The sequence below is a fragment of the Nanorana parkeri genome, unplaced genomic scaffold (genome assembly GCF_000935625.1).
Source record: "Nanorana parkeri isolate BGI_ZX_2015 unplaced genomic scaffold, ASM93562v1 scaffold97, whole genome shotgun sequence".
Classification (NCBI taxonomy): Eukaryota; Metazoa; Chordata; class Amphibia; order Anura; family Dicroglossidae; genus Nanorana; species Nanorana parkeri.
Genome location: NW_017306365.1, coordinates 175661 through 188842, shown reverse-complemented (window position 1 = coordinate 188842; position 13182 = coordinate 175661). Strand labels below are relative to the sequence as shown.

Sequence of the window (13182 nt, the reverse complement as noted above, 5' to 3'; positions counted from 1 at the left end):
GTAAAAAGCACTTTTTTTTGTAAACAATTGTGAAGCACATGAACATTTTTTTATTTTGATCTTTATAATTCAATATACTTGTGATTCTCTTGCACTTTCTTAATTTCCCTTGCTTTGCTTAATAATACAGTATGTGTTCAGCTTGTGAAAACTATTCATGTTGCATGGTGGTGCATTTTTCTCTGTTAGGGCTATATCAAAGAATTACTACAGAAAGGTGTTATGACTGACAACTTACCTTTGATATTTCCTTGCATGATTTTGGCATGAGCAAGAAATAAACACAATGGATGTTACCTCTCTGTTCAGTTTTTGAAAACAAATAGGGCGTGTTACCATCTCCTGTTACATTGCTGCTTTTCCTTATGGACCAAAGCTGTTTAGAACAATTGTATTCCTTGTTGTGTCCTATGTCCTACAAATCTGTTGTACTGGTGAGTATTAGGATTCCCACTGAATGAATAATGTTGATTGTCTTATTATAATGGCACCTGGAAGCAAGTGGGATATGTTAAGACCGCAAGTGAATATTTTGTCCCTGAAGTTATGTTGGAAGCAGAAGAAAATGCGTCAGCATTTTACTGACTTTGACAAGGGCCAAATTGTGATGGTTAGGGGACTGGGTCACAGTGACCACAAAATTGCACCCTTGTGGGGTGTTCCCGGTCTGCAGTGGTCAGGACCTACCAAAAGTAGTCCAAGGAAGGAGAACAAGCGACAGGGTCAGGGGTGGCCGAGGCTCATTAATGCAATTGGGGAGCAACGGCTGGACCATGTAGTCCGATCCATTAGAAGAGCTACTGTAGCTCAAATTGCTGAAAACTTTAATTGTGGTTTCGAAATTAAAAGTGTATGAATTGGAGTATAGAGTTACAGGCCCTTAAAGAAGTTGAATAAAGTTGTTGGAAAACAACACTGTTCCCTTTTCTTTATCGGTTAGTACAAGATTATTCACAGCTTGGTACGATCGATGGGAGATTGTGACAGTGCTGCTGAGTGATTCATTGTGAGCTGAGATGCAGGAGGGGGAGGCTAAGGATACATTGCCTGCAGGCTCTTAATGAACAGAACATTGATCTCTGACAAGATGTGTTGGTGTCACTAATTGTATTGTATGGGCTGTGCAAGGTGAAGGGTTACAGCACCTAGTGATTGGAGAGACTGCACATTCACACCCAGTGCTTCTCTACAGCTGTCACTGACTTCTTTCTATTTCATCCTTCTTTCTCTGCTTTTGCCTTCTCTGTTTTTTAAACTCCATCCTTTTATGGCTTTCTGTTCCCTCTCCTGTTTGTTTTGCAGCTTCTTTGTGTAGCACAACTGGGAAAAAGAATATAGTTAATGCAATATAGGGAATAGAACAGAAAACATAGAAACTGCAACACTGAATGAGTGGACAGTCTAATTAGCCACATGGGATGGCATTACGTTCATGTATTGTATTCTGAACAGGCAAATACCTATCAAGCATGTTAACAAATGGATGAGAATGTGTGTAGGTTCTGTAGGTATGCATGATGGCTATTAAAAAGTTAGGAGCTGCATGCTTAGAAAAGAGTTGGTACTTCTGGTACTTGGTTATATAGAACCCTCTCCAAAACCACCTACAGCTATCATGAGGATTACATATAGAATAAAAAATGGTGTAGAGTAAAACCTATTTGTAGACATGTAAGATTCATTTGGTACCCCCTGGCAAAGCACCTTGTCCTTATGATGAGGTTATGGTGGTCTGCGGGCAGGGGTCCTTATCTGAATCTGGGTGCCACTACTCATTCACCAAATACTGTAAAATTGTAAATAAAAGTGTACAACACAGGAAAAAAAAAAAAAAAAAAGCAGTTTTTTTTACAATTTAAAAAAAGACCACAAAACCCAAAATATGTCGGGATCCGCTCCGGCTGCGGCGTCTCAGTATACTGCGAGCTGTAGCTCGCGGTATACTGAGCTTAGGGTAACGGTAGGACGCTAGTTTGTGTCCTCCCGTTACCCTAAGGAGAACTATGGGGAAAAACACTGACCCCATAGTTCTCCTTTTAAGGGCCGGTTCATGCTATAGTGTGTACTCCACAGCGTTCGACCTCTGGAACGCAACCCAGGTGTCTCCCTGCATTCGGGGGCGGGTAGGGGCATGGCACGGTCAGGCCAGAGGAGCAGAGGGGAAAAAAAAAAAAAAGTGCAGCATGTGGTGGACTGCCGAGGAGACTGCCTGTGGCTGTGACCCAGTTCTTGTTCATGGCCCAGGGGGTCTGTGCTGCCCTACAGCATGAAGACAAAAGAACACAAAAGGCAGTAACTTAACAGCACTAATAATTTGAAAATGTACAAATCGCTGCAAATCCCTTGGGATTGTTATTCCCAATCAGTAAGCAATACAAAGTATGGCACAGCTATAAACCTGTGAAAAACAGGCCGTCCGCCAAAACATAGTGACCACGCAAAGAAAGATTAGTAGGAGAGTACCGTATATACTCGAGTATAAGCCGACCCGAAGAGCTCTATGACCACCCTAAAGGACTTGTAGGTCTCATTGGCTGTTACTGGAGAGGCTATGCATAACAATTGTTGCCAATTTAGTGCTTCAGTAGTCACAGCTTTATGAGAGGTGGCAAAAAGCCACTAACGAAAACTTGACATTCTGCCTACAGTTTGTCAGACAACTCCTAAAAGAGACTGAAGGTAGCTGGAAGAAGGTTCTATGCTAAGGTCCGAGACCAGAATTCAGCTTTTGCGAGTCAGAGACCTGACACTACACATAACTTCAGCAGACCCACCATGAGGTCTAGTGAAGTCATCATGCTGTGCTGATTGTTCCCAGGTCCTGGAATTCTTGTGAAGGATAGAGGGTAGAATTGTGGAGAAGTAAAGCAAAATCCTGGTGGAAAATCTGATGCTGTCTGCAAGAAACTTGAGCCTAGGGAAAGGATGTATTTAGCCTAAGAATGACCACAAGCACAAAGTCAGAATTACAGCAATAATGTCCTGGAATGCTTGTCTGTGTCCAGATCTCAATCCAGTAGACTAGACTTGAGAAATGTCTGTTCACTCATGATCCCCATGCAACCTGACAGAGCTGGAGCAGTTTTGCAAAGAGGGATGGGGGAAATTGCAGTGGCCAGATATAGAGACCTATCCTCACAGACTCAATGATGCTGCCTAATTGCAGCCGAAGGTGCATCTACTGTAGATTTTTTTTGAAGGGGGTATATACATGTGCAGTCAGTTATTTAGTGTTTTCATTGTAAATCATTCTAAATCGCTTTGTAAAGATCTATTTGCACTTTGACATTAGTCTATTTCTGTTGACCATAATTTAAAATAAAAATTATGAGTCAATGTTCTTCGGTGAATACTTTATACAGGCACTACTTATTGGCTGCATGGAAATGAAGTCTATTTCATTCACTTGTCAAAAGCAATTATTTTCCATTATAGTTATTTATAGTACTGCACTTTTCAGCACAAAAAATGGGCTGAAAAACTAGGCTTATACTCGAGTATATACGGTATTTGCAAGTTCTAAAAATGGCATGCAATGTCATGTAGCTATTTCCTACATGTTTTGTATGTGTATAAGGTTTCACCTTGACTGTTTTTTGTATATTGTTGTTGCAGGTCTTCCCCGATTTGCCAGCCAGCCTGAGGCCTCTTCTGTGTACATTGGGGATAGTTTGGTATTAAGCTGTGATGTAAGCCCAGAACTGGTATCATTTGTTCATTGGGAGCAGGACAGGTCTTTACGAGAACTGGATGACAGAATTGCTTTGCTGTCCAATGGCAGCATAGTTATCAGTAACACCAATGAGAGTGATGCTGGTGTTTATCGGTGTGGAGTGGGCAGTGGAGCATCTTTCAAATATAGTGAAGAAGCTGAGATCAAAGTACTTCAAGGTAAAAACCCCTGTTTGTGTTCTTTATAAATGTTCAAAGGCACCTTTTCATCTGTGATATAAGCGTTTTTTGCTTTCAGTGGCTTCCCCCTGTATGTAAATTGTCGACGATATATAAATACCTGTTATAAATAGGTTGCCAGCCAAATTCAGGAAGTGTACAATTAAGATCCTGCCTTTTTGTCATTGACTTTCCTAATTTGTTTAGAATACAAATTATAAATGTTTTTTCCATCTTCCTGCCATTTTATCTTTTATACCTCAGATTTCCTCTCTTTTCAGTTACTGTACACCCAAATCTGCTGCAAATATTGTGTGATTTTTTTTCTTCTTCTAGTTTTGTGAGGATGAAGTTTCCTTTTTTTATGGGGCATTAAGGGCGATTCATCAGTTAAAGGAATTTAGACACATCCTTGAGCACCACACCATCTGACCCCCATCAGAACTTTGGTGTCTTAAAATCCTTGAGGCATATGAACAGGGGTGCCCATAAGGTCGATCGCAATCTACCAGCCGATCGCAAAGCTAATTCTGGTAGATCGCGATCAGAAGTTATAGTTGGCTGCTCCGGTTATCTTGGCGCTCAGCTGCTGCTGGCCGGGTGCAGTTCTCAGACATGACCAGCAGGTGGCGCTCTATCCCAACCAAGCTCGTGACACTGTAAGCCGTGGTTCACAGAGTACAGCATGCAGCGCTCTACTCTGAGGAAGTCTGAGAGCCGGGCCCTGGGGCCACACACATCCGACACAGTCCCGGGTGAGTCATGTTCTTTCTAAGAGGGAGGGGGCATTGTGTACCCGGCGGGTACTGCGCATGCCTGCTATTATTTTGGAGTATATCTTGGTATTTTGGTATACCAAAATATACTCCCAAGATGGCAGCACCCATGCCCAGAACGCACTGGTGGCCGATACGGCTGCTGCTTGTTCTGCAGTCTCTTTGTGGGGCTTCAGATTCGGAGACTCGTTGCCTCTGAATCGGAAACTGCATTAAAATGTGTTTCCATTGATGAAACAAATGAAAATTTGTTTTTCATTTGTTTTAACCGAAACTATTTTTTTTTTGCCCTGCACATGTCTATTACACACTGAGATTAGGCATTTGAGGTTTTTTTTTTTAGGAGTTTGGCCATTACAGGTAATAGTCCCATAGTTTACCTTTTTTCTGATAAGAGTGCTAGGTCTGACTAAGGGCCCGTTCACAATTGTACAGTGCGTTCATCGCACTCGCTGTTCTGTTGCGGGAGGTGCGTTGCGGTGCCTTTGGTTGGTAGATCTCATTGAGCTGGCCATATAAAAAGTAGATCTTAACACAAAAAATTGTGGGCACCCCTGCATATGAAAATAGAATGTTGCAATTTTTTTTTTTTGTTGGCTTTGCTTCATATGCTCGTGGTAATGCCTCTGTGTTGTGCAAGCTCTTTTTGAGCTCTCCCATTTCTTAGTATTCATAGTCGCACTCTCTTCCCCCCTCCTGGCCAGTGTAAATGTGTAAAAAAACGTAGAATTTTTAGCCTTCAGGTCTAATAGACGCTTCATTGAAAAAAAATGAGGAAAGGCTTCAAATGCGAGTCATGAAAAATGTGCACATGTATACATCATCACTGCACCTCTTAAAAAAACCACTAAGTGCTAATCACTTACAAAGGTGGAAATGGACTTTAAACTATTTTTTGTTGAACTGTTTTTCTTTTCCTTAGAAACGGGAGAGGATCGCTCTTTGGTATTTCTTCGCCAGCCTTTCTCTGCTACGAGTGTTGCAGGACAAACAGTACTACTTTCCTGTGTGGTATCTGGGTTCCCAAACCCCAATATACGCTGGAGCCACAAACAGGAAGAAATCATTTTTGACAGGTAATTTCAAAGTTCAGCAAAATTGTTCACAAGTTTTAGTTGCATGTTTTCCTCCTTTCTAAAACATCATTCACATAACATTTTAGAACTGAGCAACTTGGCTAAGTTAATTAAACAGCCGTGCGCAGAGTGTCCCAATCAGAATTAATCATCTAATCTCCATGAAGCAAAAGCAGATTGGATGCCCCACATTGGCACTACTCTTTGCACTACTTTAACTGAAACAGTCTGTACATGTGAAAGGGTGAATTGAATAACGTACACTAGAAATACCATTATTGTCTTTGTGCTCTTAAAAGTCTAGGTATAAATTTATTTTCCAAATGAAGTAAAAAGATTTTGTCACAGAGCTAACATGTCTTGTGGGTCAGAAAACATCCCTTGCATCAGGACTTCGGAATTAGATGAAAAAAAGTATAAATAGACAGAAATTAATATGCCTGATACTGATGGATCAGAACAAATATATTTCAAGATACCGTAAATGTGACTATTATAAAGGTGGTTTGAATTTATATCAAATTAAAACATTATATAGGTGGAAATCACTGTAAAGATTTCATGGATGTCACTAAGATCAAAAACCAACTGGCAAGATTACAATTGCAGATTCTTAAAAAAAAAACAAAAAACACTAGAATGCACTTTAGAATATATGTAATATAACATTTTAAAAATGAACTGTGCTATAAATGGTCCCTCATAAATAAATATATAAAAATATCTATAATGGATAATCGTAGAATCCCCCAAAAATACATTATAAAAATCATAATAAAGATTACTCCAGGCAATAAATCTAATTAACAATTATCAACCGTAAAAAAATAAAAAACCCCGAAAAACTTTACTCTCAAATCAATATTCAAAAACGGCAGAAATGTAATGTAAAATTGTAAAAGTAATCTTCAAAGGTGCTTCAAACCAAGTGATATGCCAATGTATTCACCTGTTGATTGCTCTTACCGAATTAAACAAACTCACGGAATAAAATGCACTTAATAATCACACAAATCTCCTTTTATTCCTTCAACGCCTCTCCTTAATAGATCATGATAGGGCTCTACATATAAATGGATTACTGATAGGATTTTATTTGTAATGTAATTTTTTTGCACAAAAAAAAATACTTTTCTGACTAATTTTAGAGGATAAAACTGTATTGAGTTAATAAATATTTGTAAATGATAAATTGCGCCTTTTTGCGAAACGGTAAAAAAATTAACACAGAAGTGTAAATCAGCAAATCAGCACACTGCTGCACATATAAAATATATATAATATATATATAATGTGTATATGTGTGTGTGTGTGTGTGTGGGGGTTTTTTTATTAAAAATACTGATCCCTGACATTTCCCGCCTTGAAATAGAAAAAGAAATTGAGGACACGGAGTCCTCAATCCCTTTTTCTGCAGCCTCAGCACTGAATGAATGGAAAGCACTCAGTACAGAGGGTTCTCATTCATTCATAAACTGGTGATAGTAAATATTTACTATCGACCAGTTATGAATGGGTGGAAGCCTCCTGTAATGAGTGCTTCTACCCATTCAGAAACTCATGAATGAGCAGCAAGTGATGTAAAGCACTTCCTGTTCATAACTGGGGACACATAGTACTGATCCTCCGCTCGGCCACACACACAGCCCCTTTCGTCCTGAAACTGACAGGATGACCCAGTCTTTGCTCTCCTCCCCGTTTGGCTGTGACTCCTCTCTCCTCACTGCTTGGCCATCCTGATGACAAGCAGCTCCCTCCTTCCCCCGCCGGCTGCATTTCTCCTCGGATCCCCGCTGCCTCAGCCCATACAGGCAGGGTAGAGCAGCGGGGATCCAAGGAGAAGCAAATCCCAGCATGGAGCGGACAGAACCTGGCAGATTCTGGCTGCAGATTTTTTGTTAATGGTGGTTATCAGCAGCATTTCAGCTGCTAATGACTGATATTAATTTACAGGGGACCCTCGGGAGAACCTTTTTGATAAAATGGTTGCTAAAGCGACCATCAGCTTATAGCAGGAGAGTGAAAGCCACCAACGTAAGGCTTACTGACGTGGCCACCTGCAAGCAGTTGTTACACCGTAAGCCTTGCATCGACGGCAGCGAAGGGGTTAAAACAACCCTGAGTATTCATGTTGAGTTGTTCACATTTATATATGCATTCAAAATGTTTTTCTTCTGTTAAATGTCATTCCTCGATGTCTACTACAAGTGTTTTGCTGCTCTTTAGCCTCTACATAGGTAGTGTCCTAACATAGCATCATGTTACATTGATTTTTCTTATTATTAAAGCTGTGGTGTCCTCTTTTAGAGTCACAGTATTGCCTTGTGTTTGCGCTTTATGACCGGTATGTATGGTGTTTACCTCTTCAGTGATAACACTAGAACCCTATAGCGTGATATAAAGATTTATTGACATAACTCCATTCTTTAGTGCGTTTGGCGATCTAGGAAGGTCAGCACTGCTGGGATTTCTTCTGTCCTGTTGCTGCTATTGTTCAATTCAATGCAAGCTTAGAAGGTTTTAAATCTGCCCTTCCATTGACTGTGTCTACTACTTACAGCTCGGACAGATTGGTATTGTTGGCAGGAGGCAGCCTACAGATCAGCAATGTAACAGAGGAGGATGCTGGGATCTATACATGTACAGCAGACAATGGAAACCAAACCATACATGCCCAAGCTGAACTATTTGTACAAGGTAAGGAAACCATCATATGCAGCAAAACGGCTGTGCATGAGGTGTCAAGCCATGCACTGTGTCTGTTGCAGTACTATTCATACTGCTCCTAGAGGTTTTGGTTGTCAGCAAGATGATGATCTCTTTCTAGTAAAGATGTGTTTTTATTTATAATTCAACTTAGCATGCCTTTCACCTCCAGTTGATCTTCCCATGTAATTAACTTTTTATTCGAAATTACTGCACTTGTTGCTCTGTTATTCCTAGGGGCGCTGTGAGATGTCTCTCTTCGATGACTTCTCTGTATTTTTATTATAATTTTTCTTAGCTCTAGTGAACTGAGGGTACTACATGGTAATATCTATTTCAGGATGACAATGTGTTAAGGAGAAATTAAATAATTTTTTAACAGCTTATGTATATTGATTCAACCTAATGTAGCCTCAGTATTAAAGACTTGGGGTCACTGGATGTATGGATTGTATGCCAGAAGACCACATTTTATATCCATGTTTATACACTTAAAACCTGAACCCCTGGCAGATATTACAAACACAGCTTAGCCTAGATATATTTGCGTTTAAAACCAAATGTACTTATTTTAATATAGAACTAGCATAGATATGTGAATCTGTTCTTATGTTGGCCTCCTTTTATTCCTATGCAAATAACTAACTGGAAGGAGGAATGGCAGCTCTCTGAGCCAATGACTGTTTTAGTGTTTTGCCCAGTACTGTCAGTGAACACTTAGATGGAGGTCATTCTGACAGCTAAATCAAATGTCAAATGTATTCAGTCCCAAGTATGTGGAAGCACAGTTTTCTACAGACATCTATACTTTTGGCCTCAGCAGCATCTGTTAAGATATCGATGCAACCTAAGCCTTCAGGTTCACTTTAAAGAGGGAGGGACCGGCTCAAAAATAAGCAGAGAAAAATACATGATCAAGTTTTGGTGAATAAATGATTGGAAATGGTTAAAGAGTGAAAAAGCAATTTGAGCAAAAAAAAACTTCAAACACTTGTTTTCATTGCCAGTTACTAAAATTCTTTTGACACGAAAGTAAGCAAAGGATCCACTTGTAAAAAATAAATAAAAAGGACTTCTAGTTTAACCGATGATGGCAAGATCATCTGTATATAATAGTCTGTAGTGCACTCTGTGTTTGTTTACAAATGGGGTGCTTTTTTTGTACACTCCACTGTTTTCTGGGGTGTAAATTATTCTCATCCAGCAGCCTCCGAGTAGAAACATTTGTTGCTACACCTAGTTAATGTCCTCAATGACACTAGGTTTTACTGCTACTTTCTGTTTATCTGGGAGAGGATGCACTACTTCCCTCTCTGGGGGCCTGTCCCATTTCCTTCCAGGTGATAACATTGGGTGTTTGACAATAAATTAGGTCACTCCTTTCCTTCTCCAACAGAGTTTTTGTTGGTGACTAATGGTCAGTATTTCCCTTATCGTGTGTGTGGCTTAACCCTCTGTCATTAAATCATCATAACCTTTATCTATCATCCTGTGCTTTGATAGCACCCATGTCACAAACCCTTTAGTTGCTGAAAGCTTTTTGCCCACATTGCTACAAAATGGAGAGGACTGTGGTATGTTCTGGTACAAACTTGCAAATTGCTTTTTATTCAAGCAGAAATTCAAAAACAATGCACTTAATTACATGTTCTCTCTGTGCAGTGCCTCCTGTTTTTCATGTTAAGCCATCGAATACTCATGCTCATGAATCTATGGACATTGTGTTTGAGTGTGAGGTCACTGGAAAACCCACACCTGCTGTCAAATGGGTTAAGAATGGAGACATGGTTATTCCAAGCGATTACTTCAAAATAGTGGTGAGTTAATGGATTTGCATAGTTGTTGTCTGGCCTAATTATTGTAAGTATGGCTATCACAAAAAGAAAACATGAAACTGGAATCATTTTGCTATGATATAAACAAAAAAAGAAAAGCAAATTTAATTTACAGTAGTGTAGTGTAGTCAATTGAACTAACATGATGGAAGCTTTTGTTAAACGGTTTCTGCTCTTAAAACAAGCAAATTGAGATCATCTTTAGATCTCTGGGGGACAAGGACAAAACACTAACCAGCTGGTATGAACACCCTCATTTTGTTCCTAACTCTGGTCAAAGAAACACATTAATTGCAGTATTCTGTGATTGGAACTGTTGTTTGGAAAAAAATGATTCCGCTCCTCAGGTTAACAGTTCAGGAGTGTGGGGTTCAAGCAGAATGATTCCTACAATCCATAGGCATAACAAATTGGTTGTTTGCTTTGTTGTTGAAAGTAGAAAAAAAATGATAAAGCTTTAGGCAAAATAATGCTCCTGTGAAGAGCAATTCATCAAATTGGTATGGAGATATTTGAGTGTAGAAATAAAGGTCATAATGTGACCGGGAAGGTAATCGGATGTTCTTTAATTGCAAAGTAGAAAGAGGTGAAGCCTTTTTCCATGGTAGACTGTTCATCACAATTTAGTTGCCTAACTGAATAAGATCAGTGAAAGCTAGAAGTGACTGGTGCTGTGGGTTATTAAGAATCATTGCTTCTTGATCCAGTGACTTCCTTAAGGCTGTATTGGTTTAGGTGTACTCCTTTCTGCTCTCCCTGGAAGCTTGTTAGACAGCACTATTGGCAATGCTCTTGGTTTTTTTGCTGACGCGAAGCATAATAAGTTGACATGACATAGTGTATGGTATTTTTTTTTATAAAATAGACTTTTGGAAACATTGCCTGCATAGACAATGTTCGGTGGGTAAAAACCAGTCATAGTGGTGAAATAAGCTGCTTTAACACACTCTCGTGAATTTTTATCCTGGAGGGGGTAATCGGAGAGTAAAGCTTTAGAATTTGTTATCTAATGACATTATTTAGCTGCCAGATCATGAGGTGCTGTAGCTGCTGAATGACTTTCTATAAAAGAATTGTGATACAAATAGGCAAAGTTCTATTGGGTGAATATACATGCCTATAAGGAGGGTAAGGTGAAAAGATGCCCCTGGCATCAGCCTTTTTTGGGGGGGAATAGACAATAGCAATTGACCGGGAAGAAGCTCAACCAGGACATTTCTGCATTGGTCAGAGCCTGTGGATATACACATTTCCTGATCAGACTGTAACTGGTTGTATTGAGCAAATATTTAAAGTGTTAGTGACCCTAAACTCGGGAGTTAAATCTTAAAAATGCATTAAAGTACACTATTAACAAAAATGTCTCTTATTTGTGTATCACTCGGCTGTAGAACCTCAAATCATCTGTGAATTGGTGCTGGCACTGTCCGTCCTTCTGGAGAGTGGCTACTTTTATCCTCCATGGTCTCTGTGTGTTTTGTAAGGTAGCCACTGCTCCAATCTCACTCCCGTGATGGACTACAATCTCACGTTCAGTTTAATTTCTATTGAGATTGTAGTGTATCACAGGAGTGAGCTTGGAGCGGTGGCTACTTTACAACACACAGGAACCATGGGGAACAAAAGTAGCCACCCTCCAGAAGGAAGGACTGTGTCCGCACCAATTCAGTGATTTGAGGATCTACAGCTGAGTGATACTTTAATGCATTTTTAAGATTTATCTCCTGAGTTTAGTGTCACTTTAAGCCTGTCTGCTTTGTATGTAAAATTGATGTCTTTCCTTCTTTAGGATGATCATGATCTACAAGTTCTTGGACTGGTACGCTCAGATGAGGGGTTTTATCAGTGTATTGCTGAGAACGAGGTGGGAAATGTGCAAGCGGCAGCTCAGCTCATAATTTTAGAACCTGGTAAGTGTGAATTAGAAAGCGTCCTTCACTGTTTGGGGCTGCCATGCATCTAGACCCTCCTTATCTGAGAGTTCCTGCATCTAATTTTTCCCACATTTCTACAAATAATAAATCAGGCCATGCTGGTGGCATATTTTATTTTGTTGCCTTGATGAATATTCGCTCCGTTACATCATTGTGTCTTTGACCTTTTCTGTTATTGTAAAGGTCATTATATAATCATTGCCTGGTAGTCCCTCCTGTGGAGAATTACTCCAGTGACTTGCGCCTAGTTTTGTTGATCCCCGTTTACCTTTTTTTCTGGTCCACCCTTCCACTGCCCCCTGCTCAGCATCCTCTTCTCTGTGCGTCATACGCCCTGCTGATTTCTGGGTCATGGAAAAATCCCTGTGACATTAAGGTTATCATCCTACATTGAAGTTGATCTGCAACTCTTACTAAAGTTCAGACACATAAAATGGCAAAAATAATTTCCCATTTCAACTGCTGTAATAAATTTTACATTGTAACTCAGATTGTACAATTATTTATTTGTAATGCACTCCCCATGTACAAGTTTATTTTCTTCATATCGTTTTAGAGCCTGTGCATGGAGTTGTATTTTTGAATGATGCACTCTTCCCTTTTCTAAAATAAATGAATAACCAGTATTTGAACATTTTTATTAAGTTATTGTAACTTTGTGTTTCTCATATTTGAATGGTAATATTTAAATTGCTATACTTTTGTAGCTAATAACTTATATATGAAAAATGGGTATTAAAAACAATTTTTATAACCTATTTCAAAAACTTGTTTTTTCCTGGTGTTTTTTTTTTTTTTTAAAAGCGGTAGAGCAAATTGATATTAGGCTGATTGGTATTGTTGTCTATGCAGTAATGTCTAAAAATCAACAAATCCCTTTTATTGGTGGTAGAGAATTATAGAAAATATGGGAAAGTGGAAGATTGTAACATTTTAAAGTTTTGCAAGTGGATACGTTGACCCA

The 13182-nt window shown here is 39.4% G+C and overlaps 1 protein-coding gene across 11 annotated transcripts in view; it reads left to right on the top strand.

The window, feature by feature from the left end:
- NEO1 (neogenin 1) overlaps positions 1 to 13182 on the top strand; it is a 144803-nt gene that overhangs the window by 103379 nt on the left and 28242 nt on the right. For all 11 annotated transcript variants that reach the window (XM_018552790.1, XM_018552783.1, XM_018552782.1 and 8 more), the window contains exons 3-7: positions 3616 to 3891; positions 5590 to 5743; positions 8304 to 8440; positions 10112 to 10266; positions 12074 to 12194. In XM_018552790.1, the coding sequence (XP_018408292.1) occupies positions 3616 to 3891; positions 5590 to 5743; positions 8304 to 8440; positions 10112 to 10266; positions 12074 to 12194 (843 nt within the window). The remainder of the gene's footprint in view (positions 1 to 3615; positions 3892 to 5589; positions 5744 to 8303; positions 8441 to 10111; positions 10267 to 12073; positions 12195 to 13182) is intronic.